Source organism: Zonotrichia albicollis, chromosome 22, assembly GCF_047830755.1.
Source record: "Zonotrichia albicollis isolate bZonAlb1 chromosome 22, bZonAlb1.hap1, whole genome shotgun sequence".
Taxonomy (NCBI): Eukaryota; Metazoa; Chordata; class Aves; order Passeriformes; family Passerellidae; genus Zonotrichia; species Zonotrichia albicollis.
Window position 1 is genome coordinate 3,169,841 of NC_133840.1, and position 26,475 is coordinate 3,196,315.

Consider the following 26,475-nt stretch of genomic DNA (forward strand, 5'->3'; position numbering starts at 1 on the left):
GAGCTGCTGTGCAGCTCCTGGGTGGAAACCCACGCTGCCAACAACCCACTCAGTGCAGTTTAGGAGGGGGAAACTTGTGGCACATCCCAGCAGTCACCTCTGAGAGCTGTGGGTGCTCCCACAGCCACTCCCATGGGGACCAGGGTCCAAGACAGAGAGATCTCAGTGCCTGGGATAGGCAGAACTCATGGAAACCTTTCTGCTCCTTATTTACCAGCAAAAAAACCCTCCCATTCTGGCATGGCTTGACACAAAGAGTAACTTTTTCTGCCCTTCCAGGTTCTCATTCCTGTGCTTTGCAGCCCACCCGAGGGTCTCCTGCAGCATCCAGACCTGCAATTCTCCTGCTAGGATGAAAAGGAAGCATTTAAGCAGAATTTTAACTGCTCAATAACTCAAATACTGTTGAGTCACTGTGTACAGGGGCTCAGCTTTTTCAGGACGTGTACTCTGCCCCCTCGGAAAGTCTGACTGGTTTTAAGTCTCAAACTGTACCAACCCATGCCATCCCTGATGCCATTGGAAATCTTTTCCCCTGCCTGTTTGTCCACATTATTTACTCTTTAACTGCCCACACACAGGCAGGATGGGGCAGATAAAAGTCTCTTATCAAGATCCTCCTTCCATAAAGGACTTTCCACGAGGCTGGGCGTGCTCGGCTTAATCAGCAATGGAACCACAGGCAATGCCACGCGACAGCCCCATTGCTGGGAGAGGCAAACCTAAAGCATCCTGTGATATCTGAAAATTATAAAACTTTGGAAATAATAATAAAAATAATTTTGGGAAGTTATTTCCAAAGGATGGGAAGTGCCAGGCTGTGTCACACACGAGCTGTGCTCACCCAGCACGGATGGCAGGGACGAGCGCTGACAGCACGTGGCTGAAGCTGCCGAGGTTTCATCAGCTTTTACAGCCCTGCTGCCACCGCCCTCGTGGAGCCAAGCAGAGGCTCGTGGAGGCTTGGCCATCGTCACTGGGATGCTGAGAGTCCTGGCTGTAAACCCGGGGGAAGAGAGGAACACCCAGCGCCCGGCGCTGCTCCTGCCCAAGGGCGGAGGGGGCAGGACGGCCAGGAGAAAAGCGAATGAGTCATTAATGCTCTGAGTGAAAGGAGCTGCTCCAGCGTCATGCAGAGCACGGAAAAAGGCACTACCCCTTAATTAATCGCAAAGGAAAAATTCGGATCTCCCAGAAATCGCTCCTGCAGTGGCAGACAGCAGAACTGATGTGATTATTTAGGGGCGCAAGGTCGGGAGCGTTGAGCCACCCAGGCGGGGCAGGGAGCTGCTGTGGATGGGGATGTGGAAAAGGCAGAGAGGAGCTGCAGGAGCAGATGGACAGCAGGGAGTGCTGGGTCCAGCACAGTTTGGGTGAGGTCCATCCCGGCCACTGGGATTTGCAGCCGTACAGAAACACCCAGCAATGAGCATCAGTTACCATTTAATTCACGTTAGTGTCACACCCCACGTACAGCCAGGATTACACCCCAGTCTGAAACCATAAAAAGTGGCATTTTGTACAGAAAACACATAATCATCCTTTATTCCCCAAAGCTGTAAACTCCAAAGAGCTAATGCACAAATAGAGACCTGCCAAATCTAATAAACACCCAATAGCCAGGGGCACAAAACTCTTACACCAGAAGTAGGAAACTGTGGATTTGTTCTCTGAAAATGGAACTCCAAACACTCAGCCCTGTAGCGTTCTTCAAAGGCTGAAACTAAAAATTCATTTCTCATTTTATTTCCTCTTATCTACAGAATGAAATGCAGAGAATGAAATGGGGGAAGCCTTTGGGTAAGACACACTATGATAACTTCAACATCGTCTTCAGCTATTCATAATTTAGTGAGAGACTTAGCCTTAGACAAAGCAAAGAAAAATTCATCTAAAATAAATTATTCATCCCCTCATGGGAATAATGAATCTCTGCAAATCCATGTTCCCTCCTCTCCAGCTCTGCAGTGTGGCACCTCGTGAGCCATCCTGCACATGCACCTTGAGATAATCTGTCCTTGGGGAATGGCTGCTCAGAATCCCAATGTGCTTTCAACCATTCCTTCCTCTGTCACCTTACAGGGAATCAGGAGACAACAGCAGATTTGTAAATCTGGAGTGATGAGAAACTGCTGTCCCTTCCCACAGGTGTTGTCATTGCTGCTCTTTCCTTCCCATCCCAGTGAAGCTCTGGGTGGATGGAACTCATGTTCCTGGAGCCTGATCTGCCCTCCCTGATGTGCAGCAGTGATTTTTACAATCCCTGTGAGTACAGCCCCTAAATAAATACAGTCCTAAGGCCCAAACTTGCCCTGGTGGGGAGCACAACCCTCCCAGGAAGGCATCTGACAGTGTGGTTGTTCCTCACCTGCCACACTGGTAAAGGATTTCCCTTTGCTGCACATGCAAGTGAAGCTTGAGTTAAATAACACAGGCACGACTGGCTGATCTGCCCTACACCCAGTGGGATGCACTCATGGTTGGGGATACGCCTTCAAAGTCTCCCAGAAAGGGCACAGAGGAGTTTGGGAAGAAATCCAGCAGTGCTAATAAAAAGGTGAGGCCTTGGTGCATGGAGACTCCTTGGAGAAGCATCCACTGATCCCAGCCCTGCTCCACGCTGGCTCTGTGCCTGGGGGCCAGGAGCTGGCCCATGGGAAGAGGGGCTGGGTTATCCAAAATATTCCACTGCTGCTTCTCCTCCCCTCTGCACTGCTGCAAGCTGAGGCTCAGAGGAACAGGAGGAGGAGGAGGGCCTTGAAGCCTGAGGCTGCTGAAAGCCTCCTGTGGCACCAAGCGACCCTGGCTCCCTGACAGAGCCAGCACCTCTCCCTGCAGGCCAGCAGAGGTGCCAAGGATTTGCCTTTTTGTTTCATGGTGCTTTGTGCATGCCTGTCCTGGGAGCAGGGGAGAAATCTGCCCTGGGGTTCCCTCCTGAGCATCTCATTGATCCAGTGGAGCTGCAGGTGCCTGGATCCCAGCTGACAAAGGGTTGGGGTTTTCATGGTGGTGATGGGGTTGGTTCCCCCCACCCCACAATAAATAATGAATCAGAGGAACAGCTCTGCAGCAGGGAGTGAGAACTGAGGCAAAACCCTTAGTGCTGCAGCAGGAGCTCAGCCAGGGTAAAAGCTGTGACACCAAGTGTATCAAAGCCAGACAGCCTCTGAATCCACCTGAATGCTTTCTGTACTGCTGCCTTCCAGGTGCCTCTATTTTCTCCACCACATGGACCTGGCAATGCCCTGGGTTTCACTCCTGCTAAGCTGAGGGCAACACCTTGCTCAGATTCCTCCTCGGTCTGAAAGCGCCGATGGCTGAGAGATCACGGGGCTGGGAGGGACAGCACAGGGTGTAAATCACAGCCTGCCCAGCTCAGCAGCCCCGGGGCAGGGAGCTCCCAGTGCTCCCTCAGAGTCTCTTCTTGATGAGCTTCTCCAGTTTGCGGATGCGGGAGGATTCCTGCTCGGGCGTGGGAGCGCTCAGCGAGAGCGAGCCGGAGCCGTCGCCGCCGGGGGGAGGAGAGGGGAGGCGCAGGCGGAACAGGTCCAGCATGCTGCTCTGCTCGCTCCTCTTCAGGCCCTGGGGAGCAAAGGACAGCACTCACTGACCTGCCACCAGCTGCAGCAGAGCCCATCTCAAACCTCCACCTCAAAGACTCACCCACCAGAGACCCCTGAACAACCCTGAGCAGAGCAGGTATCAAAATGTGAAACAAACTCAAAACCTTTTCTCTCCAGCAGCAACTCTACTTTCAAAGAAAAGATAAACTTACAGTGCTTCTCTCACCCCCCAAGCCCCTCAGAATTCACACTGAATTGAAGTCCCCAGCAATCCCCAAGCATTACTAGAGGATGAGCAGATTCCCATCCTCTCACCTTCATGTCGAGGATTTTCTGGAATGTGTCAGTGCTGCAGTCAGCGAGGAGCTTGATGTAATTGTCCACAAACACAACTGGGGGCTCGTGTGGAGCCATCACCACCTGACAAGACAAGGAAAAAGAGATTAGACAAATAACAGGAATTAAAGGCAGTGCTCAGTCAGCTTTGGCACAGGAGTGACAGCGGGGCTGGCTCCTAAAATAAAATGTTTAAGGAACAAGAAAGAGGCTGGATATGAGAGGGGTAAAGGTGAGTGAAGAGAAGCAGAGAAAGGACAGGGAGGAAGTTGGGTCTCTTTCAGCACAGCAGTGCTGCTCATGGGCTCTGCATCCTGTTTCAAAGGGCAGCAGGACTTGTCTGTGGCCTGTGGGCTGGCAGGCACTGGGGCATTGTTAAAGCTCAAGATTTTATCAAGCTGCAGGGGGAAGACAAGCTGGGGAGCTGCTCAGGGGACAGTGCTGGCAGTGGTGGTGGCACTCACAAAGTCCCAGGAGATCAGGCAGCCTGGACACAGTCCAGACCCTCAGCTTGGCTGTGTGTCCCTCCTGCTCCCTCCAGGACACACAGCGTGTCACAGGGGAATGTGACAACACTCTGGTCACCCCCTCAGTGCCCAGGACAGCGGGGGCCAGAGCTCTCTGCTCTGCAGCTCTCCTGACATGGCCACACACAGCCACTCTGTCCTTGGGCTGCAGCTCCTCTTGGACACCCCTCTGGAGGGGAGGGATGAAGGATGGGAACCCCCCACCAACATCTGCCCAGGAGCAATCATAAAAAACAGGGAAAAAAATCAAAATAGCATCAAAGCTGGTAAGATGATCCCTCACTGATGGGCTTTTCTTACATAAGCAGCAAACTCCACAGAGAACACATCTTTTGATAATGCTGGGCAGCCAAACCTTCTTCCTGGGGAAGAGTGTGTCTGTGTTTGTCTGAGTGTGTGTAAATGGGCAGAAACAGCACCAGACCAGACCCTTCCCTGTCTCCAAAACCATTTCCATATGTTTTCACTGACCCAGCTCACCCCACACTGCATTCTGTCACCAAGACATTTCTTTCTTTCCCTGCACTTCAGACCACTGAAACATCATAGCCATGTATACACTTATAAATCCTTAATTTACAGCCCTTGTAAAAATCCTGTGCCAAGATGAAAAGCTGGAGCCTCAGAGAGCGTGGCCAGAGGAGAAGGGGAAGAGCTCAGCAGGGTGTGCATGGCCCAGGGCCCTCCTCCCCACTCCCATCTGTGGGGCTCAGCTCAATGGACTTGTTTGTGCTGCCCATGGGCCCAAAGTTTGTCTTCCTGAATTACCTGCCCCAGAACAAGCCTGGGAACACAGACTGCAGCTCCCAGTGCTGTCAGCCTGTGGCTGTTTGATCTGCAGTTCTGCACACAGCATGGGCTGTGTGACACAGCAGTGCCACTGCTGCTGCACAGCCTGGGGACCTGCAGCTCTCCATGTGCTGCCTTCCTCTCCAATGTGGTGATAAGGGTACACAAATTAACTCCATGACTCTTGTGATTCACACACAAGCTCCAAGGAAAGACCTGCTCTGCACACAACAGGCACCAATCTTCCCTGCTCCCGTTAGCACAAAGCAGGAACATTTTTATTCAGGTCATTTCTAGGAAAATTTAGACTACAATTCATTAACATTTCAGTCACCCCAGTCCAAAAGCAGGGAGCTGGAGGGCTGATGTCTGAATCCAGAGCACACACTGAGCTGTGACATTGCCCTGGGATGGGAGCAGAGCCACCCTGAGCAGCAGCTGAGCAGGGACAGCTCAGGCTCCTCACCCCCCTGGCCCTGGCTGTGCTCACAGGAGGCTCTGGCTGGCAGCTGCCCATCCTGCCTGACCCCAGGTCCCACTGATTCCCTCCCAGGAATGCCCTCCAGCATTGCTGGCCAGCAGGGGACAATCCCAGCACCCAGCAGGGCACAACTGTGCAGCTGCCACTGCTCCTCCTGGGATCCAACCTGGCTTCAAACTGGGAAGGGCAGATTGCTTTGCTTGCTGCTTTTCATGAAGACAACACTCTGCTTTTGGGTCATTTTCCAGGCACCAGGTCTGGAAAATGAAAAAGGGCTCTGGTGAGTACAGTAAGCCAGACATGTTTGCACTGGCTGTTGCACTAGACAGTAAACAGGTGACTCAAGCACAGCTTGGCTCCCCTGAGTGAGGAGTCTGCACAAAGCCTGGAGTAACCTGAACCACAGCAGACCCTCAGGGATGCAAACTCTGATTTCCACAAGCTCCTGAGAGAAAACCTGCTGCCCCAACTCTCCAAACCTGAGCCTTTGGTTGCCTTGAAAAGTGAGGGTGAAAACTCCTTAGTGGTATTAGGAGAGAGTGGGGGCAAACCCAAGGGGAGTGAGCCAGGTCTGCAGAGCAGCTGGCAGAGCCCCCAGGCAGGCTCACAAAGCTCATGTGCAATTGCAGATTGCTGCATTCAGAGGAAGGGCCCCCTGGAATTCACTGCTGTGATTCCCAGGCCAGCAGTCTGGCTGGCAGGGTACCAACAGGCTTGAGTTACCTTCAGGATCATTTCAGCCCGAGTCATGCCTTTCACCACTATCTTTGTGTAGCTGGCAGGAGCCTTCCTCACCACTTGGGACCCAATGGAGGGCAGATCCAGGAGAACCATCTTCAGAGAGTGAGTGTCCAGCAGCAGCTGCAAGGGTTAACCACATTCTGTTACTCAGGCTCCTTCTACACCAAAATCCATCAGCTGTGTAACCCAACATCCTTCAAAGTTTAACACCCTCAAAAGTTTAACATCCTTCAAAGTTTAACACTTCCCACACTGGAAGAAGTCCTGGTAATTTGGCTGCACAACAGGAGGGACTGAGCCATGTAGTGACACTTCCAGGAGAGAGGATCACCCCCATGGCTACAGATCAGCATGGTGGTTGATTTTAACGCAGCACTGCTCTGCTGGCTGGAAATGACTTATGGCAGCCCAACATCTGGCACATCAGGCACAGATTTCCAGTCCTTCCCCCCAAAAAAGTATGAAGGGAAATAATCTTGGTTACCTGGAGCTGCACCATGGTTTGATACTGAGGTCATATGAACTAACACCAGCCACACACACAGTCAGGTTTTCTGCATTCACCCAACCCCTTGATTGGGTTTTTTCCTTAAAATCTGTCACACAATTCAGCAACACTGAGAACTGCCCACAGACTGGATGTTGTTTGTTACTACCCCAGCAAATAAATAAGCAGCAGCCATGAAATTGAGCCCAGACAGACAGCACTGTCTCATGATAAAATGCTGTGGGTCAGGGCTCCTTAGAGCAAAATTATCCTGAATACCACACTCCTCTGATTGCACCAAGTATGTCTGAGGAGACAAGACCAGTGAAGAACAGAAATCTGAAATCAAAGCAGAGGAAGGAGCAGCTCCTGCAGACTTTGTCCCCTCAGCCCATTTTCCATCCCAGGCCCCTGGCCTTGCTAACTCACTGCCAAAGCTTGCTTGGATGCAGAGTTGTTAAGTCAGAGAGGAAAACACAGAAAGCAAAACCCCACAGGTCCTGTTCCCTACACTGAATACCTCCACAAATATCACCCCAGCATTCACATTCCAACTGTAATTATCAGCAAACAGCAGGAAAAGCTGTGTGTGGAACCAGAAAGGCCAGGAAAATGCATTCCCCAGCAACATCTGCACCAGGGAGGAGATGGTGCCATGGAAAGATGCTGCTGGGTGACCAGGGGGATTCAAAAGATTTTAAGGGAATTGCTGCAGAGATAGATCAGCTCCTGAGCCCTCTGTACCCTTAACCCCAGGGATGTGTGTCCCACTTCCAATGGCATGGATTCACTGGGAATCAGCCTAACAAAAACCTTCCCAGCCTGCTTTCAAGCAGCAAATTGGGCCTGTGATTCCCATACAGGAATATTGAAAGCTTTTAACATTAGACACAAGCCCACTGCTGGTTAATCACTTGAGAAGCTTATTTTAAAAAGACTCCCTTTAATCACTCTCAGGTTATTGCTCATCACACAAGACAAACAGGCACTGAGCTTCACTCATTTGCTTTCCATTAAGGTTTTGATGTAAAGCTCCTGTTTCCTTTTGCAGACACTGCTCAGAACCATCTTTGATGCCTAAAACCCAAAGAGCTTTGAAGGAACCCATTTGAAGTTCACAGCAGTCCCATTAGGGATGATTCTGCTTTTTTTGCTTTTTCTTTTTTTATTTTTATGAGCCCACAGGAGTAATAATCTCTATATGCAGGGGACAGATGAAATCCTGCCTCTCCCAAATCCCATCCTCACAGAGCAGCAGGGTCCAGCCCATGGCAGAGTGGGAGATGCCTCAATTTCTTGAACCCAAAATCCATCAAATATGACAGCCAATGCACCTATTGCTTCTTACCTGTTCTGCACCCACCATGCTGATAGGTTTGCACTTGAAGAGATGGTTAATGAACTTGGGAATGAAGGAGCTGCAGGAGAGGTACAAAATGATACAATTACATAAGAATATTTGCAGTCAGACAGTCTTGTGTGGTGACAAAGCATGCAGAACCAAACCAGGATGGCTTCCACAAAGACACTCTCAGTGCCAGCATCCCAAAGTGATTCCAGACATGTTAAATATACTAAATAAAAAAAAATCCCAACCCTTAGGCACAGTTCTTTTGCTTTCATCCCTCCTGATCTCAAAGTTTATTGAGAAGCTGCACACACTCACTCTAGAGGTAAATAAATTGCTATAAACTAAATATGAAGTATTGCAGTAAAAGGTCAGCAAACAAACAATTTTATTTATCAGGATTAGCCTCACTGCTCATGAGTGGATGTATCTTGACTGTATCCAGAACCTACATTTTCCTGCACACAAGTAATTCCATAACATGCATATTACACACTGAACTTGAGGTCCAGCCAAGGCTGGGCCCTGGACACTCACATTGAGGCACCTTTCCAGAAAGCTCCTGGCCAACACAATCAAGACAAGAAAAAGTTTTGTGAAAAGGAAAACACCATTACCATATTTTACTGTCATGGGTTTCAGACTCAGAAAAATGAGTGCCCAGCCAGAGAGAGAGCTTGGTGAGGATGGAAGCCCAATATTCACCACTTCAGAGCATCAGCTTTGGGTTCAGCTGGGTTTTGCCTCTTGATTTGAGGCTTTGAAGCAGTTTCATTGCCAAAGCACTGGTTGGGCACCTGCAGGACAAGCTCCTGCCCCTGCTCCAGCAAAGAGCAGCACCAGGAAAGCTCAGGAGCCACAAATTCTGTCAGGGCCCAACACTTGACCAAGTCTTCCTCTCACTGCCTTGTTTTTAATGTACTCTGCTCCTTCCCCATGTCCTCCTCTGGCTGAGTGCCTGCAGGGCTCACATTTCCAGGACTTGCCCATGACCTGGTGGCAGCTCCTGGGTTTTTATGGCTCAGTCCTGACTCAGTCAGGGGCTGTGCTCTGGACTGGGGCTGTCCATGATGATGATGATCTAAATTCAGCGTGGTTTCCTCCTTGCATCTGCTAAGCTTTTTGTTCCCTCCCCACAAAGCAAGGAGCACAACAGCAGCTTGTTTGTCCTGCCACCTGTTTTCCAAGGCAGGACATTCATTTCTCATCCTTTCTCATGGAAAAGTGACAAAAGTGCAGCTCAGGCTCGGAGCAAGCCAAGCTGCTGAGCAAACCCAAAGGAATGGCTCAGGGAGAGCCCTCAAAAGCAAAGATTCCTTCCCTCAGACACAGTCCCTACCTCTCTCAGTGAATCATTTTCTCCTGGAGAGGTGTCAAGGAGAACAATTTCAAGCTACTGTTGAGAAGCAGCTACTGGGCTGCCCTGAGTAGTTTTGAATTTGGCCACCAGAGAAACAACCTTGGCAACACAACAGAAAGAGGAGGAGGAAAAGCAGCCCTGACTCCTCCTGCACAAAAGCATTACAGTGGAGATTTAACCTATCTGTTTTAAAAGTCCATTTTTCAGGGCTATAACTAATTCCCAGAGGGCAATTAGAGAGTGATGAGCACAGCTGGAGCTGAGGTGATCCTAGAAAATGATAAATTGGCAGCAGCTCTGGATGCAGCAGCTCACACTGCTGGCAGAACAGTACAAGAAATTAATTGTGCCTTTGATAGTGCAGGTAAATCCAAGTGTCCCTCCGTCTGCAAGGTCAGGCATGGAGCTAAAGCTCCTGCTGTGTATGGAAAACAGGGTGAGCCTTTTCTGCTGCAGGGTGGCACACTGGCAGCCCAGGGACCCCCTCCCCTGTTGGTGTTAATCTCCTTTTCTATATAACCACACCATCTCCCATAGACAGCATTCTGTCCTGCATGAAACAATTCCCAGGCCCCTCTGATGGCCACCCACCATCAGTGCAGAGGGGGAAAGTGACCTTCCATCCCCACATGCCTCTTATTTCACGCTGCCTTATTGGAAACAGCTTCCCCACTCCAGCAGGACAGACAAGACAAACTGTCAGAGCCAAGGGCTGCTCTGGAATTTTTTTTTCCCCTTTGGTTTTTATTTTTTTCCTGGACTAGCAGAGACCATCAAGAGCAGTTGCACTTAACAGAAAGTGCCTCTTGCCTAGGCTGGACTCAGTGCCTGGTGTGCTCAGAGTGCAGCAGGCAATCCTGATGTGAGTAATATGTGCATGTTCAGGGGCTCTGTGCTCTGAATGCCTTTACTCCCTGCACAATCACAGCCAGATTGAGTGCCAGAATTCATTTACAGCTTCAGCTCTAAAACTGAACCCAGAAACCCCCCACTAGAAGCAGCAAAGTCCCCAGTGTAACAATAAAGCAGTGCAGGACAGATGAGGAACCTGAAGCACAGAAACCACAGCACTGAGAGCCTCCCATCCAACACGAGTGTGGCTCTGCCAGAGCTGTGTTTTCCCAATCCCCTGCACTGATGATGCATCAAACACAATGCCTTGCTGAGAGAGACACAGACAGACTTGCAACCACAGTCTGTCTGTCAGTCTGTCTGTCTGTCTGACAGCCCGAGCTCCTGCAGGACATCCCCCAGAGGTTCTGGTGTCACTGAGTCACTGCAGCCCAGCAGGGTTTTGCTCTACACCACCCTCTGAGCTGGTGACCAGCCCTTACCCAGGCTGAGCTCAGCCCTGAACCCTCCACATCCCAACCTTCCTCCTCTCAGTTTTTCCCTGGAGCACCTGGAAGGACCCAGCACCCACCAGGCCTGGCTGCTGCTCGCGGAGGAGCCGCGGCCCCGGCCGGGGGAGAGCTGCTTGTTTTTCCTGTCTCTCTGCTCTAATCTCTTCCTCACTGAGGTCAGGTCACAGACTTCCCAAACACATCCCAGCAGAGCAGCCTGGCTGCTGTGGGGTTTGGTTTCAAAGCAGAAGGTGCAGGGAGAGCTGAGCCCCCCACCCTGCCCGGCAGCCTCGCACCTCGGTCAAAACAAAGCAAAAATGACAAATTAGCTTCAAGGATTGATGCAATTTCTGATGGCCATTTTTCTTCTCTCCAGACGTGGCTCAGATCCTGCTGGTTTAAATTTAGTGACTTTAGCTGCCTTCTCCCCTGTGGTCCTGTAACTCAACACTCACGCTTTATACAATCCATTAGAGCTGAGAAGTGGCAGCTCACAAAGACACAGGCATTAACATGTGGAGAAGCACAAGGCCTGTTAAAAGGATTTTCAGCATTGTGGGGCACACAAAAGGCCAGGTATTTATATTGGCCCAGCCAGAATATTCCATTAAAATGCAGAGCTTGAAAAACACAAATATTTATAGGTATTAAAAAGCATTTTAAGGAGATTAAGATCACCCTTACCACTGGGCTGATTCTCCTTAGCACCAAGTTGCACAGATGCAGCAAAATCAACCTTCAGGAAATCATTTTACCCTTCTACATCTGATCCATGCCACAGTGACCTCAGAATTGTGTCTTCATTTAAATGTGCTGCAGATCAGAGCTGCAGTTGTCCTAAAAAAATGCTTTGGGCTTCTGTGCTCATGGGTGAGGACACTCAGCTTAGATGGGAACTTCCCTCAAATCTCAGAGCTGTTTCATCTGGAGTTTACTTGGTATGTGCCCAGCAATAAAGTTAAAAGGGAGGCAACTAAGCTGAGGTATTAAGAGTGTGCTGTGAACAGCTGAATAAATGGGGGGTTTTATTTATCACATAAAATTCAAGTGTAACCGCACAGAAGGTTTTCATACAATAAATTCTCCCTGAGACAGCGTTTCAAACAGTGATTATGGGCAACAGCACAACATGATTTATCAGGAACTCCTCCTTAAAGCAAACTCATGAGCACCCTGAGACACAGAGCGGGATGAAGCTCTCAGGTTGAGCCTCCCTGCTGCGAAAGCTCCCAGGATAGCTCTGCTGCATCCCACCCTGCTGAGGCGGGAGCTGCAGCTCAAATCTCCAACCCACACAGCCCCTGCCAGGCCACAGAGCTTATTTCAGGCTGATTACCTTATCAGAGATGAATGAAACATTAAGGTATTTCAGAGTGACACATGACACGCACGCCACTGCCCTGCAGGCCACCAGCAGGGTCACATGTGCCACCAAAAGCAGCAGCTACAACTGGCACTGCCCTCCCAAGGGCTTTTCCTGGGGCTTTGCCATGTGGAGCTCAGCTGGCCACAGGCAAGCAGGGAAGAGCTCAAAGTATCCTCCCAAAGAGCTCAATTTGTGTTTCAGACAAAGTCTGGATGTCCACCCTGCATCCAGCAGCAAGGGGCATTTCTGTCTCATCTGCCACTTCTGTCACGCTGCTCAATTTTAGGTGGTTTGTCAGGAAGATGCTTTAATAGCCTCCAACATTTAAATGTGAATTTCCCCTCCTGATTATTTTTCCCTTCTGAGCTATTTTTGCACAGAAAAGCCGCTTTCAGGTTGTGAAGGTAAAATATACTTCTCACACATGCCCTCCTTACAGGGCAATGTTATTTTGAGGCAAATTTCTCAGGACCTGGAAGGCCCATGGAAGAAAAGCAGATTTCCCCACAGCAAGAGTCACATCTAAAGTCAGATATTCAAGGTCTTTTAAAGGTGCCCAACCCAAAATTTCTGCACTTGGCAAACACCACCCAGTGATCATCACAGTTTTATGGGATGAGCTGAATGAAGTGTCTGTGTTGGGAACTTACTTTGCAAATTTTATGCAGAACTGAGTGAAATACTTCCTGGTGGAGGCCAGGTTGTCACGGATGATGGGGACATTCTGCTTGATGTGCAGGATCACTGAGGTGACATAAGGACTCTGGTCACCAACATGCTCCACATTCTGCCACTGCATCTGCACGGAGGGGAAAAAACAACCAAAAATGACTGGTTAATTCATCAACATTCAAGTAACAACTAAGGGAAACCGTACAAACTTCCTGCCAGGGGATCTCTAAGGAATAATTCAGAGACTGCCTCTGCAATTCACCACCAAGGTCAAGTCCTTCATCATTAAAGTGATTGGGCAAAACCATTTCACAAGAAGACCCAAAGAAAAGCCAGAGCAGAGACTGTGACCAGTAACCCACACAAATGGGGACCACTAGGATCAAAACAGCCTTTGGAGCACACCAGGCTGCTTTAATATTTAACAGTTTCCAGTTTGCTGGGATGAAGTGCCCATATAAATCCTGATTACAGGCATTTGAGAAAATATCTGCAAGCTTGCAAAGTCTGGATTCCTGTATGGCAGCCAAGGCTTTAATACTGGTGAGACTGATGACAGATAGATGGAAGAGGTAAAAAGTCTTAAAGTCCAAAGCACTCTGCACCAGTGTAGCTCACTGAAAACACTGCTGGTGCACAAGCCAGGATGCCCAAGTCCAGCTCTTCCAAATGCATGTAAAAAGTACAAAACAAGAGGAGTTACTCAACCTCCCATTTTGTTTTCATTTATTCTCAGCACAACTGCAGGAGAACAGCCCCTGTGAGCCAGATGTGTGGCTCTCTTGATTTTCTCTGAGCCTGGTTTGCAGTACACAGGGTACTCCCAATTTAAAACAAGTGGAAAAACAACAACAAAAAAAGAGATTATTGGGTCTGGCCTGGCCTTGTGTATGTACCAGAGTCTCACTGAGGAACACAAGCACCCAGAAAAGCACACTCAGTTCTGCTGCTGCTCAGAACTCTGCAGTGTCCTCCCAAAAACTCTTTGGAGATCTGTTCCTCGTGCTGGAGATGAGACAGGAGGAAAACTCATAGGAAATCAGGAGAGGAAACTGGGCACATATGGAAGATGAGCTTTTTCCTTTGAGGAGCTGTTTGTCCTCAAACTTGTTTTCCCAAGCTCTGGATTCTGCATATAAAGTTTTTTACTCCTGGTTTTAATTTTATTTAATTTAATATGGCTACTTTGCCCCCCTGCAACTCAGCTGACTCAACTCCATCCAAACAATCCCTGCCTAAGTGACTTAGTGGGAAAAAAAAAGCCAAATTCTTTGCAAAACCACAGTGTCTGAGTCTACACATGTGCCACTAAAGCTGCTTTTATTGAAACCAAACAAACCCAGCCCAGCCTGCTGCTCTCACATCAGCTGGGTGGCTGGAAGGGATTTCTCTCCCATCACCTGCTCCACAGGTTTTCACAGAGCATCCTGAGCTGGAAGGGACACACAAGGAGCACCAACTTCAACTCAGACACCCCAAAAATCCCAACCTGTGTTTGGGATTGTCCAAACACTCCTGGAGCTCTGGTGTTGTGACCATTCCCTGGGGAACACCAGCATCCTCTGGGGAAAATCCTTCCCCTAAAATCCAACCTAAACCTCACAGCTCCAGCCATTCCCTCAAGCCCTGTCACTGGTTTCCTGCTTTTCTGCTCCTCGTGGTGCTGATCACACCAAAACAGAATATTCTGTGCCTTTCTCCCTGATGGATTCACACTTTTCCCTTCTTGACAGAGCAATCCTCACCCAACACACCATCCCCACAGAATGGGAAACAGCCAGAAAGTGGGAAGGGACTGCTGAGCTGAATTATTGCACCAACAAAGAAACAGTAGCTTTTTCATTTTGTTGGTCATCATTCCAAAAGCAATACTTTACAACCAAACCTTTAAAGCATGAACAGTAAAAATAGCCCTTTTGTGTGTGTGTGTGTGCATTGTGGGTGTGTTTCACCCAAAAAAAACCCACCCAGTAGCTGCAGAGAAAGGAATAGCACACATACTGAAAAGTCATCAGAAGAAATATGAGCCCAACTCTGCTGGTAAAGCTTTGTTCCTGTCCTTTTAAATTTATTCCTCTTTTTCCCTTGTCCTGTGTTTTTCTTGGGATATCCACAGAGTTTACATCCACAGGCTGGAAATGAGTGCAAGGAGCAGGAGCAGGGAGATTTCACTGCAGGGAGAAGCCCAAAGGCACCTGCAGGGCTGGGAGGACACACAAGGGCTGGAGGAGCTTCTCACAACCAAACACAGGGATGGGATTAAAACAGGCAGGAGAAAAGAGAAATGTAGCCATGATATTGTCTGAAAAATCCTTTCCTTAAGATTTTTCCTCCTGAGAAGCTGAGAGGCCTCAGGAACAAAATGCAAACAATGGTTATCTGCTGCTGTGGAATGCAACAGGTGCATCTGGTATTGGTCTCATGTGGTTGTTTCTAATTAATGGCCAATCACAGTCAGCTGGCTCAGACTCTCTGTCCAAGCCACAAGCTTTTGTTATTCATGAATTCTTTTTCTATTCCTAGCTAGCTTTCTGATGAAATCCTTTCTTCTATTCTTTTAGTATAGTTTTAATGTAATATATATCATAAAATACTAAATCAAGCCTTCTGAAACATGGAGTCAGATCCTCATCTCTTCCCTCAGACCCCTGTGAACACCGTCACAGAGAAACCCTGAGCAGAAATGGGGAACCCAGGGAAGGGCAGGGGCTCAAGGGTGGCACGGTGTCCCCAAAGAGCCACCAGGTCCCTCCTTGTGTCCAGCCCTCCAGAAAAGGGGTTTGTGATGGAGCAGACAAGGAATGAACCTTCAATTCTCCCTGTTCACGGTGCTGTGTCCCCAAAGAGCCACCAGCTCCCTCCCTGTGTCCCAAAGGAGCTGCTTTGGGATTGAGAAGAGGATAAATGAACTTTCAACTCTCCCTGTTGCCAGCAGCATCCCAGTGCCAGCTTCTCCCTGCAGGCTCCAGCCTGGGCACCAGCAGAGGGGCTGGCATGGGAGCAGGGAGCGCTGCTGGCCCCAAATTTGGGGACACAAATTGGGCCCTGCCCTGTCACACCCTGCACATATTCCAGGCTCACACACTCTCCTGAGAGCTCTTAATTAGCAGCTGCAGCTCTGCTTGCTCTGCTCTCAGGGTTTTTCTGTGTGTGGAGTGCAGAAACGATGAAAGCCCCGCTCTGTCCACTCGGCTGTGAGGGCACAGGGAATTGCAGCTGGGCCAAAAGGGTTTAGGAAAATGTAAAAAGCCAGCAAGAGGTTGATGTGAGGCACTAAAATGTCCCCCAGCCCCAGTTGCAGGCACAGTTTTGCATATAAATTGATGCTTAATTCAGCATGTAAATCAAGCCTTAGCCAGTGCAATCCATAAATTTAATTGGGGCGAAAACATCCCGTGCAGATTAGCAGCTCCCTCATCCCAGAAATTAAAAAGGAAGCACACCAGGCAATGTGAGTGCCTGCTACAGATCAGCACAGACACATTAACAGCTCTTAGTTATCCACAATATCACAACAGGAGGGTTTAGGGCAAATTCTCCTCCCACCCACATCCCAGCTCCCTGTCCTGCAGTCCTGGTTAATCATCCTACACCTGCTGTAAAGTCTGAGTAAGGATTATCACCTACAAATTTCATAATATGGGACCTTCTCAGCATTTACCATTTTCTTCAGAACACACCAAGTAAAGAATCACGGAAACCAAGCAGCATTCCCAGCTGAAAGCAATATTCCTGATGCTGTTTTCTGTGTTAAATCTCTCAACGTGGCCTGCAGCCAAAGTGGATTGAGAGGTTTAACCATTTCATAATTTACCTCTGTAGTTCCTGAACATTTTTGCAAAGGAAAAAAAAAAAAACCAAAGCCAGACTCCAATAAAGGAATGGGAATATTCAATCCTGGAGGACACCAGAGCGAGGTAAATGAAAAGAAATTAAACAAAGGAAGAGCCCTAATGGAGCATGGAACTTGAGAAAGCAAAATTGGAATGGATCAGCCACACAATCTTTATTTCTTTAATACAGGCTGAAATTTTACATTTCCAAATACTACCTCTGTGTTTAAATAATTACATGCATTTCTTATTGAAGTGTCAGAGTAACAACCCAGCCCTGAAGGAAAGGGAGGAGGAAGGTGAAGGGAAAAAACCTCTTGCACCAAATCCAGGTCTAATAAAATCACATAAAAGCAACTCTGTCTGATGCAAACAGAGCAGTGTGTACACAAGTGACAAGTATTTATTTAGCTAATTTCATAACACTTAAACTTGTTTATATCTCATCAGTCCCATCACATGTGCTGCATTTTACCAGTGTTCCAAAGACAAAAATAAATGGCCTACCAGCTGCTGCTTTCTCAAGGTTGTGGTTTACTTGGGTATAAACAGGGAGAGCTAAGTGATTTAAATATTCCTGTGCTCTGCAGGCTCAGGAGATCTGAGGGGCTGCCACAGCACACAGGCAACACCTGAAGTGCTGAGCCCTTCCTAGTGGTGTTATTTGACTGGGCAAAAAAATCCTCTTTCCATTTGGAACCTGTACAAGCTCTATTACCAGCTGCATTCTACTTCAAATATTAGCTGGGGGGTGGTGGTGGGGCTGGTTACAGCTGGAATACATCATAAAGCAGAAAGCTATTAAAATTCATGGCAGCCAGACAGTGTGTTGATCCTACAAAAACCGAGCTCTATGTTTAATATTTCTAATTAAAAGGGAAAAAAAATATATAGTTCAATCCACTTTTGTTGTCTTCACCTCTGTCTAAAGCAAGTCTGGGTTTTCACAATGCTTTGGCAAGGAAAGGCAGCTCTGCATTTCAAACATATAAAAGCCAGCAGTGTAACTGCAACAAAATCCTTAAGCTCAGTCCTGGGGGCCTCTCCAGGAATGGCTCCACATGTCCTTGGGAGGATCACAGAGGCAATGAGGCTCAATCCCAATCCCACATCACCTCCAGTGCACTGCCTCCATTGCACAGCCCCAAACAAGCAGCCTGGTAAAACTCCCTGCCAAAGGAGACAAAGGGGAGAGCAAAACCTGAAAGTGTATTTGGAATTTCACGCTGACAAAAGTTTTTCCAAGTTTGAAATGCTCTCACTGGCGTTGGGAGTGGAAAGAGAAAGCCTTGAGTACTGACTGAATGTATTTCATTGTTCGTAGGTTTTAATGTGGTGCAAAAAGCCTGGAAGCTCTAATCTGAATAATAAGAGGGTTTGAAGTGAGGGATGGACTTATAAATTTCTGTTGTAAAAAGTAAGAAAAAAAAAACAGAGTAAAAAGAATGTATCAGTACTGAAATCAAGCAATCATAGAACTCCACATGGATCTTAAGGGGATCTCTTCTGAAAATCCACCCCTACCTTGCTCATAGCAGTCAGGGCAGGGTCACAGGCTGCATCCAGGTCCTGCACTAACAGCTGGATGCTGTTGGAGATCACACTGAAAAAAAGGGAAAAAAAAAAGAACCAAGCATGAGTTTCAGAATCACACCGAGTAACAGAGTGCCAGAACTGGAGCCTCTGACTGTGATAGGAGGAAAATCCTCCACTGGCTGACAGCAGCTCTGTGATGTGAGTGCTCACAGCCACAGCTTGTGCTGAGGAGGAGCTGGGAAACCCTGCAGGGAGCTGCACAATGCTCAAAGTGGGAGACAGGATGCTTTCACAGCTGACCTTTCTCTGTTTTAACACAAATAAGGGGCTGGGGATCAAAGGTGGCAGATGAAGAGGAGAAATCCCCAAGCATCAAACCCAGCCTGGGATTCAGCATCACATTTAATCCAGGCTGTGTAACACCAACATTTTATCAGCTCTCCATTTATTCACAGCCAATATTCTACTGCTCACAGGATCTCGCACAGAGCATTTTAAAAATGACATCTGCATGAGTTCTGTGTCTCCCACGTGTGAAGATGAAGGCAGATGTCTTATTTACACTATGTCTAGGACTGCTGCCATCCATTGTTTGAGTTCCTGAGACATATACCAGACTAAAGGACACATTAGTCAAACACATTTCCCTCCCTTCCCCCCCACTTTTTTTTTTAAATTTTGAACAGCATGATATTGCTTTGAGACATATTTAATGCCATCATGTTATGATGTGCACAGAGGTGCAGCTGATCCTAAAACAGCAGCCAAGAAACTCTGCCTGCAGCAGCTTCTGCTAAGAACAAGAGCTCATTCTGTTTCACTAAGCACAGCTTTTAAAAACAGTGTCAACTTTAAATCTGCCACAGATGCGTGTTTACAACCTCAGGATTATATTTGTAAGAAGTGGATTTTACTTTTGCTCTTTCTCATGGTGGTGGCACAGATGAGAATCACAGGGCTGTGAGAAATCTGAGCAATTTAGAGTTTTTAAACCAGAAACCAGAAAGATGGCTTCCTCAAACCATCTTTCCTCCCCCTCATTGTCTTTGTGAAGTTTTGGACACTAATCTGGGGTTCACTGTTCAAAATATCTGTAAGTGTCCACCTCACTGAGATATGGTGTCACCCACATGGGTTTTATTCCTCATCACAACGCAGAAAAGTTGCCTGTTCCCTTTCCTACACCTCCAGCACAAAGTCTGGAACAAGATGCAAATTAAAACACTTCCTTCAAAGCAATCCATTTGTTTGTAAAGGCAAACTCATCCAAAACAAGTTGGAAAAATTAACATGGGAGGTGAAACGACTACAGGCTTCAAGTTACACCATCTAAAATTTGCATTGGGATAAAAAAAAGCCTGTGCCTGTTTCTGCTGCTGTTTCTGCTGCTGCTGGGCACTCCAGAATCCCCTCCCTGGAGGATTCCCCCAGGCCAGACTGAAATAACCACCCTGCAGGGCACTGCTGCCACTGCCTGGCAGGGAGGAGATGAATTCAGCACCAAGGAGCAGCACCAAGCTCTGAGTGGGTGGAAAATGCCCCCACCATTTGTGTCCAACCAAGGAGCAGCACCAAGCTCTGAGTGGGTGGAAAATGCCCCCACCATTCGTGTCCACGCTCAGGAGTCTGTCAGAAGTGCAGGCTCTCACCTGAAAACCACAAACCAGGGAGAGAAATTCATTTGTCTGCACTTCAGAACAAACTCCTGCTGCGGAGGGGTGTGCTGGGAACACAAAGGATCACACTGTGCTGGATGAGAGGGTTTGGAGCCTGGTTCTGCAGGAAAACCCTTCCAATCCTCAGCAGGCAGCTGTGGGTGACTCCTCACACAGTCCTGGCATGCACAGAGGGATGGATCAGGAGCTGAGGCCATGAAGGAGCAGCAGCAACCACACTGAGCCCAACACTTCAGGGGTTCTCTGAGTGCTGCCCATCATTCCACAAAACAGGGAAATTATGTATTCCTGGATTTGCATAACAATAACTTTTCTTTTGTGGAACATCAAGAAGAAGTTCCCATCATTTCTCCAACTTTCCTTAAGAAATTGCTTTGCCACCACAAGGATAACCTCTCCTTTTCCACACATTTGGGGTGGTTCTGCACCCTCCTTTCTCTGAAAGAAGAAACACTTCCCAGGGTGCACAAACAGCATTTTATCACTTATTTTACGACTGCCTAACAAGACATCAAATCCCAGAAGAAACCCCTTGTTTGATGTTGAATGAGCCAGCAAGGTTTATAGCTCAGACTTCACTGACAGAAGGCTGGACAAAGCCCTCAGCTGGAACAGAATGAAAGTCAATTAAAAGCCTTTGTTACAAGATACATCAGCCCTGTCAGTTGGACTTTAAACCTGTCCAAAGCAGCAAATGTGAGCTGTACATTAAACAACTTCCAAAACACTTCACATGGGCTGTCTGAGGCAGCCACTGTGGAAATCCAGCAGCCACCTGAGGTTGCTGCTTCCTGCTGGCAAAACTCACCTGTCCATGCTCAGAAAACCCCATCTTATGGCACATTTTACTTCTCCTTCCCTGCTACCTTGCTTGCTTTGGCTGAGTGGACACAGCAGCCCTGAATTTCAGGCAGGGATTCACTCCTAAAAAGGTCTGAGAAGAGCCTGGAGGGAAGGGAAGGGAGTCTGTGCAGCCTGGAATGGAGCCTGGGACCATGTGAAAGAGCTGGATGGAGATTCACTGGGATCCTGTCCACTGCAGCAGAAAAGGAGGAATCACAGGAAGGAAGTCTTCTGAAAAAAATATCTTACTGCTATCTGGGCTGAATCTTTGTTTTAGGGAGAGGAGGAGCTGGTGACAGGGATTATTTTCCCAGCCTTGCCAAGATACTCTTTTGTCTGATAAGAGGCAAAACAACTTTTGCCTCAATTTTCTTGTCTCAAAAAATACATTCAATCTGTCTGTCAGGGGTGGAGAGGAAAGGATGTTAGAGCAGCATATTTTTAGCACCGCTACATGAAAAGTTATTTTAATGAATGATAATCTTCTCTCAATTATAATCCCCAAATATAAGATTGGATCAGTCTTTTATGTCATCTGAAATGGGGTTTGATCATACTGACAAGGCTGCTGATTACCAGGGGGAAGTTAAAGCAGGAAGGAATGTACTGAAATAGCTTCCTTTTCTTGAAATGTAACAGCCACCTCGCAGGGCTGCCAAGATGCAAACCATGTTTCAAATGGAAACTCACTATTTCCTCTCCCTTTTCCAGTGCTCTTGTTCCTTTGGCTTGGGCCATGGGGAGCAGCTAAAGCCTGAGCTAGTGCTCAGCCAGAGGAAACCATTCCTGAGCAGGGAAATGCCTGTGCCCATCCTGTCACACCGGGATCTCAGGGCTGATTTTACTCCAGCACCATCTGGCTGACAAAAGGGGATGTTTAGGAAAAAAATATGTGCTGGACATACATGCTGAAAGTGTCCATCTCTCCTGTCAGGTTGATTCTCTCCATTAGGCTTGTGTCCACTTTTTCTTTGAGCTTCTCTTCCAACTGTTGGGAAACAAAACAAGCAACAGGGAGATCAGGTTTCCAACTCGAAATAATCGCTCTTCAAAACTTATGCCCTGGAAAGGTCAGCTTCTTCAAACTTCATCTGTGACCAAACCATATCCAAAACCCATCCAGTGACACTGAAATCTTTCCTTCCTGGCGTCCCAGGCCTGTTGGTTTGGCAGGATGGGCCATGGTGGCTCCATGTGCTCAAAGAATGAAAGCTCCAAGGTCAAATATGTAACTCTAGCATGACATGCTACCGTGCTAGCTTAACACTGTGGCATCTGTCCTGCTAATGAAGATGTTTCTCAACACTCTGCCTGTGCCCAAACTGCAGAGGAGGAGGAGGATTGCCAGACCTAGTGGTGGAGAGGCCTGGAGAGAGCCAAACATCACAGCTCATTGCTGACCCATGGCATTTTGGAAGCACCTGAATGTAATGAGTGCAGTGGCTGCAAATCACATCAGCATAAATTCCTCCTCTCTCCACTCCACACTGCCCCAGTATTTCACGCAAGTATTTTCCCAAAATTATTGTTGTGCTTGTTTTTATGAAGGGGAGATAATGAACAGAGAATTATTTTTTTTAAAAATTTGGTCCCCAAGCCAAAACAAATTACGTAACAAGCAGAAAAGGATTGACCCCAAAACTGATGCTGCTGCAAAGCAGGATTACAAGCAAATTACTTTTCTCAGAAAATCAATACTTTTCTTTCTTTGAAATACAGAATGAATAATGTAGAGCTCAATAATCAATGGATGTTTTTAGTACTTTTGGCTGTCCCAGCCTCCACAGCAACACAGAACAGGGGCTGGTGTCCCCTCAGAGGAAAGCTGACCTGCTGGGTGGTGGCCAGGCAATATTCTGCAGTGCTCAGGATGCTGCAAATGAGGCAGAGCTCTTCTAAAGTAAACTTGGCCACTTCAGAGCCTTCCTTTTCTTTCAGCAAACTTGTGATGGTGAGCCCACCACTGCTGCTGGTTGTCCTGGGGAAGAAATCAAAAACAAATCAGATAAAACCTGTGAGGTTTTTGACACTCAAAGTGCAAAATTACTGCTGGATTTTAAAGCCATAAAAAGGCTTTATGACCACAACCCTAAACCCTGTGCAATACAGGACATCAAACCCACAACTGCTATTTTGCTGAAGGAATTTCTTTTACAAAGAGCTTTATATCAAGTCTTAAAGCAAAGGACAACTCACTCACTGACAAGAAAACAGATTAGGATGCAAGTGGAACACAGCCTTCCCCAGGTAGCTTCACCTTCACTGCCACTTAGCCAAAATCTAATTAAAGATTGCAGGAGGATCTCAGAACTATCAGGAAACTTGTCATATTTATCTCTGCAGCACTAAACAGCTGTCCACATGCATCTGAGACTTTGGCAACCTGGTTTAAAAGCTGATGGTATCAACAAAGTAAATTATGGAAGGTGTGCCCTCCCCTTCACTGTCTTCCAGTGAGCAAGGTTCATGGATCAACAAAGACAGAGCAGTTTAGAGGCAGGAAATTCCCTACCTCTCAACTCTTTATAATCCAAATCCATTAAAAAAAAAATAGGACAGTGATATTTATCTTGGACAGCAAAAATGGAGCACTCAAAAAAACGTGGATAAAGAATGCAACTGAGGTCTGCTGGAGAACACACATTAAATTTATCTTTCCACTTGTCTGGATGGAACCCTCTCCCCTTCCATCTGTGAAAGGTTTTACTGGTTTCAGAAAGTCATTCTGCTGCTCCCAGGTTTACAAAGGAAACAAGCTGAAGATGTTAAATGGCAAATAAAATTATCTGCAGTGGAGTTTTGGCAGCATCTCAGGAGCACCTTTAGCCTGTACACTGATCCATGTTGGTGCAATCTCATTATGATTTCCTTTCCTTTCACTGCATTTACATCTCCAGATCTTATTTATACAGAGATAAAATGTTCCAGAGCAGAGGGAGGCACAGGGAAGCACTTCAGCATCTCAGAAATAAACCACCTTCATTATAAATTACCATATAGATGGTGTTGGGCTAAGGCAGCTGAGAATCCCAGGATGAGCTGGTTACCCAAGCAGCAATTCTGAAAGCCAGGACCCTCTGAAGAGACTTGGGCTGGCATTTCAAAAGGAACTTCAAGAAACTGCAAATCTGACTGTGAATCAAAGCCAAATATGAAGCTATTCTCCAGAGGCCCTTAAAAGAAAAACAATGTGTGACCGCACATTTGCTCTCCTGCTTTTCCCTCTGTGCAAAAAAACTGAATTTTGGAGAAAACCATGAAGTAAATGGAGTGATCCTGCTGCTACCTGGGCTGTTTGACAGAGAAATCAGTGTATTCATGAATTATCTTTACAGATCATCATCTCCTCAGCGCAGGGGGATGTGTGCAGCACTGGGGGTGCCAGACTCACTTGGGCAGGTTTCCAGAGAGGATTTTCCAGGCGTATTCCCGCAGGTACTTCTGGAAGATGGTGGTCAGGGCTATCATGGGCTCCCCAGTGCTGAGCTGGGAGCACTGCACCATGCACTTCTTGTAGTACACAAAGAGGTCAGCACAGCTGGGCAGCACAGCTCCCCCTTCATCCACGTTGGGCTTGGGGGGACCCTGAGCCTTGAAGTCAGCCACAAATCTGTCAATCAGCTCCCCCAGATTCCTGGGGTGGGGAACAGAAACATATTTGAGTCAGTTGAGGGAGGAATTGGGAGTGAAAAGAGAGAATAATGCTCACAATGAGATGCTCTGTCTTGTGACAGCAGCGAGTTCAGGTTTAGCAGCTGGGTATTCCCAGCCCTTTCTTATCTCCACACTCTGAGCACAAAGCTCACACAATTCCACAGCCCAAACCTTTTTGTGCTCAGGAGTTTTAGTGGCAGCTTCAAATCTCTTCTCCAGCCACACATAAAAGCTCCCAGGTCTGCCAGGGCTCAGTTCAGCACATTTGATGCAAGTGCATTAAGCCTGTGCTCAAGTTTCATTCCTGGCACCAGGAAAAGGAGCAGCCAGGCCTCCCATCCCAGCAGAGCCCAGGGAATTTGGATTTTGAAGGGATGTGCTCAAAATGGTGAGTCCCATTTGCCATTGCTTGGTCCCATTTGGATACCACCTGCTTTTGCACAACTTCACACATCCTTTAAAGAAGTTTTATTTAGCACGAGCACAAAGTGCACTTCCTACTCAGACCCTTTTTAAAAGCACAAAAAGCCCTCTCATTGTCTCCAGTGATTCATTACAGCCTGGTCCTTACTCTAATATTTCAGTCTTTAGGCAATAATAAACTTCACTCCATCCTTTCACCAGGACAAAAAGGCTTTTGAGCATGGCAGAGAGCCAGAGCCAGCAACACAGGACCAGAGAATCTTCTGATCTTGGGCAGTTCCTCTGCTCCTGCCCCTCCAGAGACAGCACATCCATGTCCAGCCCAGCTCCATGGAATAACCTCTGCCAGATGAATTCCAGCAATAAACCTCCTCCCCCAGGTAAATTCACACAGCCCTCCTCAAGGAAGCTTGGATTTTGGGAAACAGATAGGCCTTTCAGATGAGAGAGGTACTCTGCTGACCAGGAGTTCCTGTATTTTATATTCTTTTTTTTTAATATGGTTTTCCTGCAGCTCTCCCCTTGCCATGGCACAATCTACACCTCTGAGGGTGCAATGGTTGGGCTGTGCCATGAAACAGAGCTCCTGAGGAGAAAACCAAATCCTCAGGAGAAAGGCTGAGACCTCTACCAGTGAAAGGGGAAACACCCATCACCACCAACTTTCCCCTGGTTTTTATCACTTTTTGCTTTCCCTCGTGTGAGAGAGAAAATTCCAAAGATTCAGAGAAACCACAAGTCAGAGAATTCAGAGAATCAGAGAACTCACAAGTCAGAGAATTGAGAGACACAAGTCAGAGAATTCAGAGGAACCCACAAATCAGAGAACTGAGAGAATCCACAAGTCAGAGAATTGAGAGAATTCACAGAACCCACAAATCAGAGAATTGAGAGAATCAGAGAACCCAGAAGTCAGAAAATTCAGGGAATGAGAGAACCCACAAGTCAGAGAATCCACAGAACCCACAAATCTCTTCCCTGATAAACTCAGAGGCCGCTGCCTCAGCATGGATGAGCTCCTACCAGGGGTGATCTGCTGGGCCAAACTTATCTCCAGAGATGTTCCTGGAATATCAGGATCTCCATCATGGAGCCAGGCTGTTGCAAAGACCAGCAGCCCCTTTTTCCATGCCTATGGCTCAAACCCTGCACACAGCTCTGATTGCACACTCCCAGCTCCTCAGCTGTGTTACAAGCACTGTAAAAACATCAGGCTGCTCCACTGATGTGATAAATCTCCACGCTGGCAGCAGCAATTGGAGGCTGAAGTGAAGCACTGATTGTGTTGGGCCACAGAGAAGCAGAATTTACCTCCCTCTGTAGCTGTGGCAGAGCCAAACAGATGGCTGCTGCAGGAGGGCTGCAGCCTGCACATCCCTGCAGCTCCTCAAGCAAAGAGGACGTGCCTCACTCCTTGTCAGACCCAACAGCTGCATCCCCACCTCTGCATCTGTGCTGGCCTCCAGCTGGGCAGCAAAGTGGAGCTTTCTTAGCACT

The 26,475-nt window shown here is 47.6% G+C and overlaps 1 protein-coding gene across 1 annotated transcript in view; it reads right to left on the reverse strand.

Moving 5' to 3' along the window:
• Positions 1 to 1,426: 1,426 nt before the first annotated feature.
• The window catches only part of VPS53 (VPS53 subunit of GARP complex), a 66,029-nt gene continuing 40,980 nt past the window's right edge, over positions 1,427 to 26,475 (reverse strand). The window contains exons 14-22 of the mRNA XM_074557007.1: positions 24,293 to 24,535; positions 22,732 to 22,879; positions 21,807 to 21,889; positions 18,371 to 18,449; positions 12,992 to 13,140; positions 8,273 to 8,342; positions 6,420 to 6,557; positions 3,879 to 3,983; positions 1,427 to 3,582 (exon numbers count right to left, since the gene is read on the reverse strand). Coding sequence (XP_074413108.1) covers positions 3,412 to 3,582; positions 3,879 to 3,983; positions 6,420 to 6,557; positions 8,273 to 8,342; positions 12,992 to 13,140; positions 18,371 to 18,449; positions 21,807 to 21,889; positions 22,732 to 22,879; positions 24,293 to 24,535 — 1,186 coding nt within the window. The 3' untranslated portion in view covers positions 1,427 to 3,411. The remainder of the gene's footprint in view (positions 3,583 to 3,878; positions 3,984 to 6,419; positions 6,558 to 8,272; positions 8,343 to 12,991; positions 13,141 to 18,370; positions 18,450 to 21,806; positions 21,890 to 22,731; positions 22,880 to 24,292; positions 24,536 to 26,475) is intronic.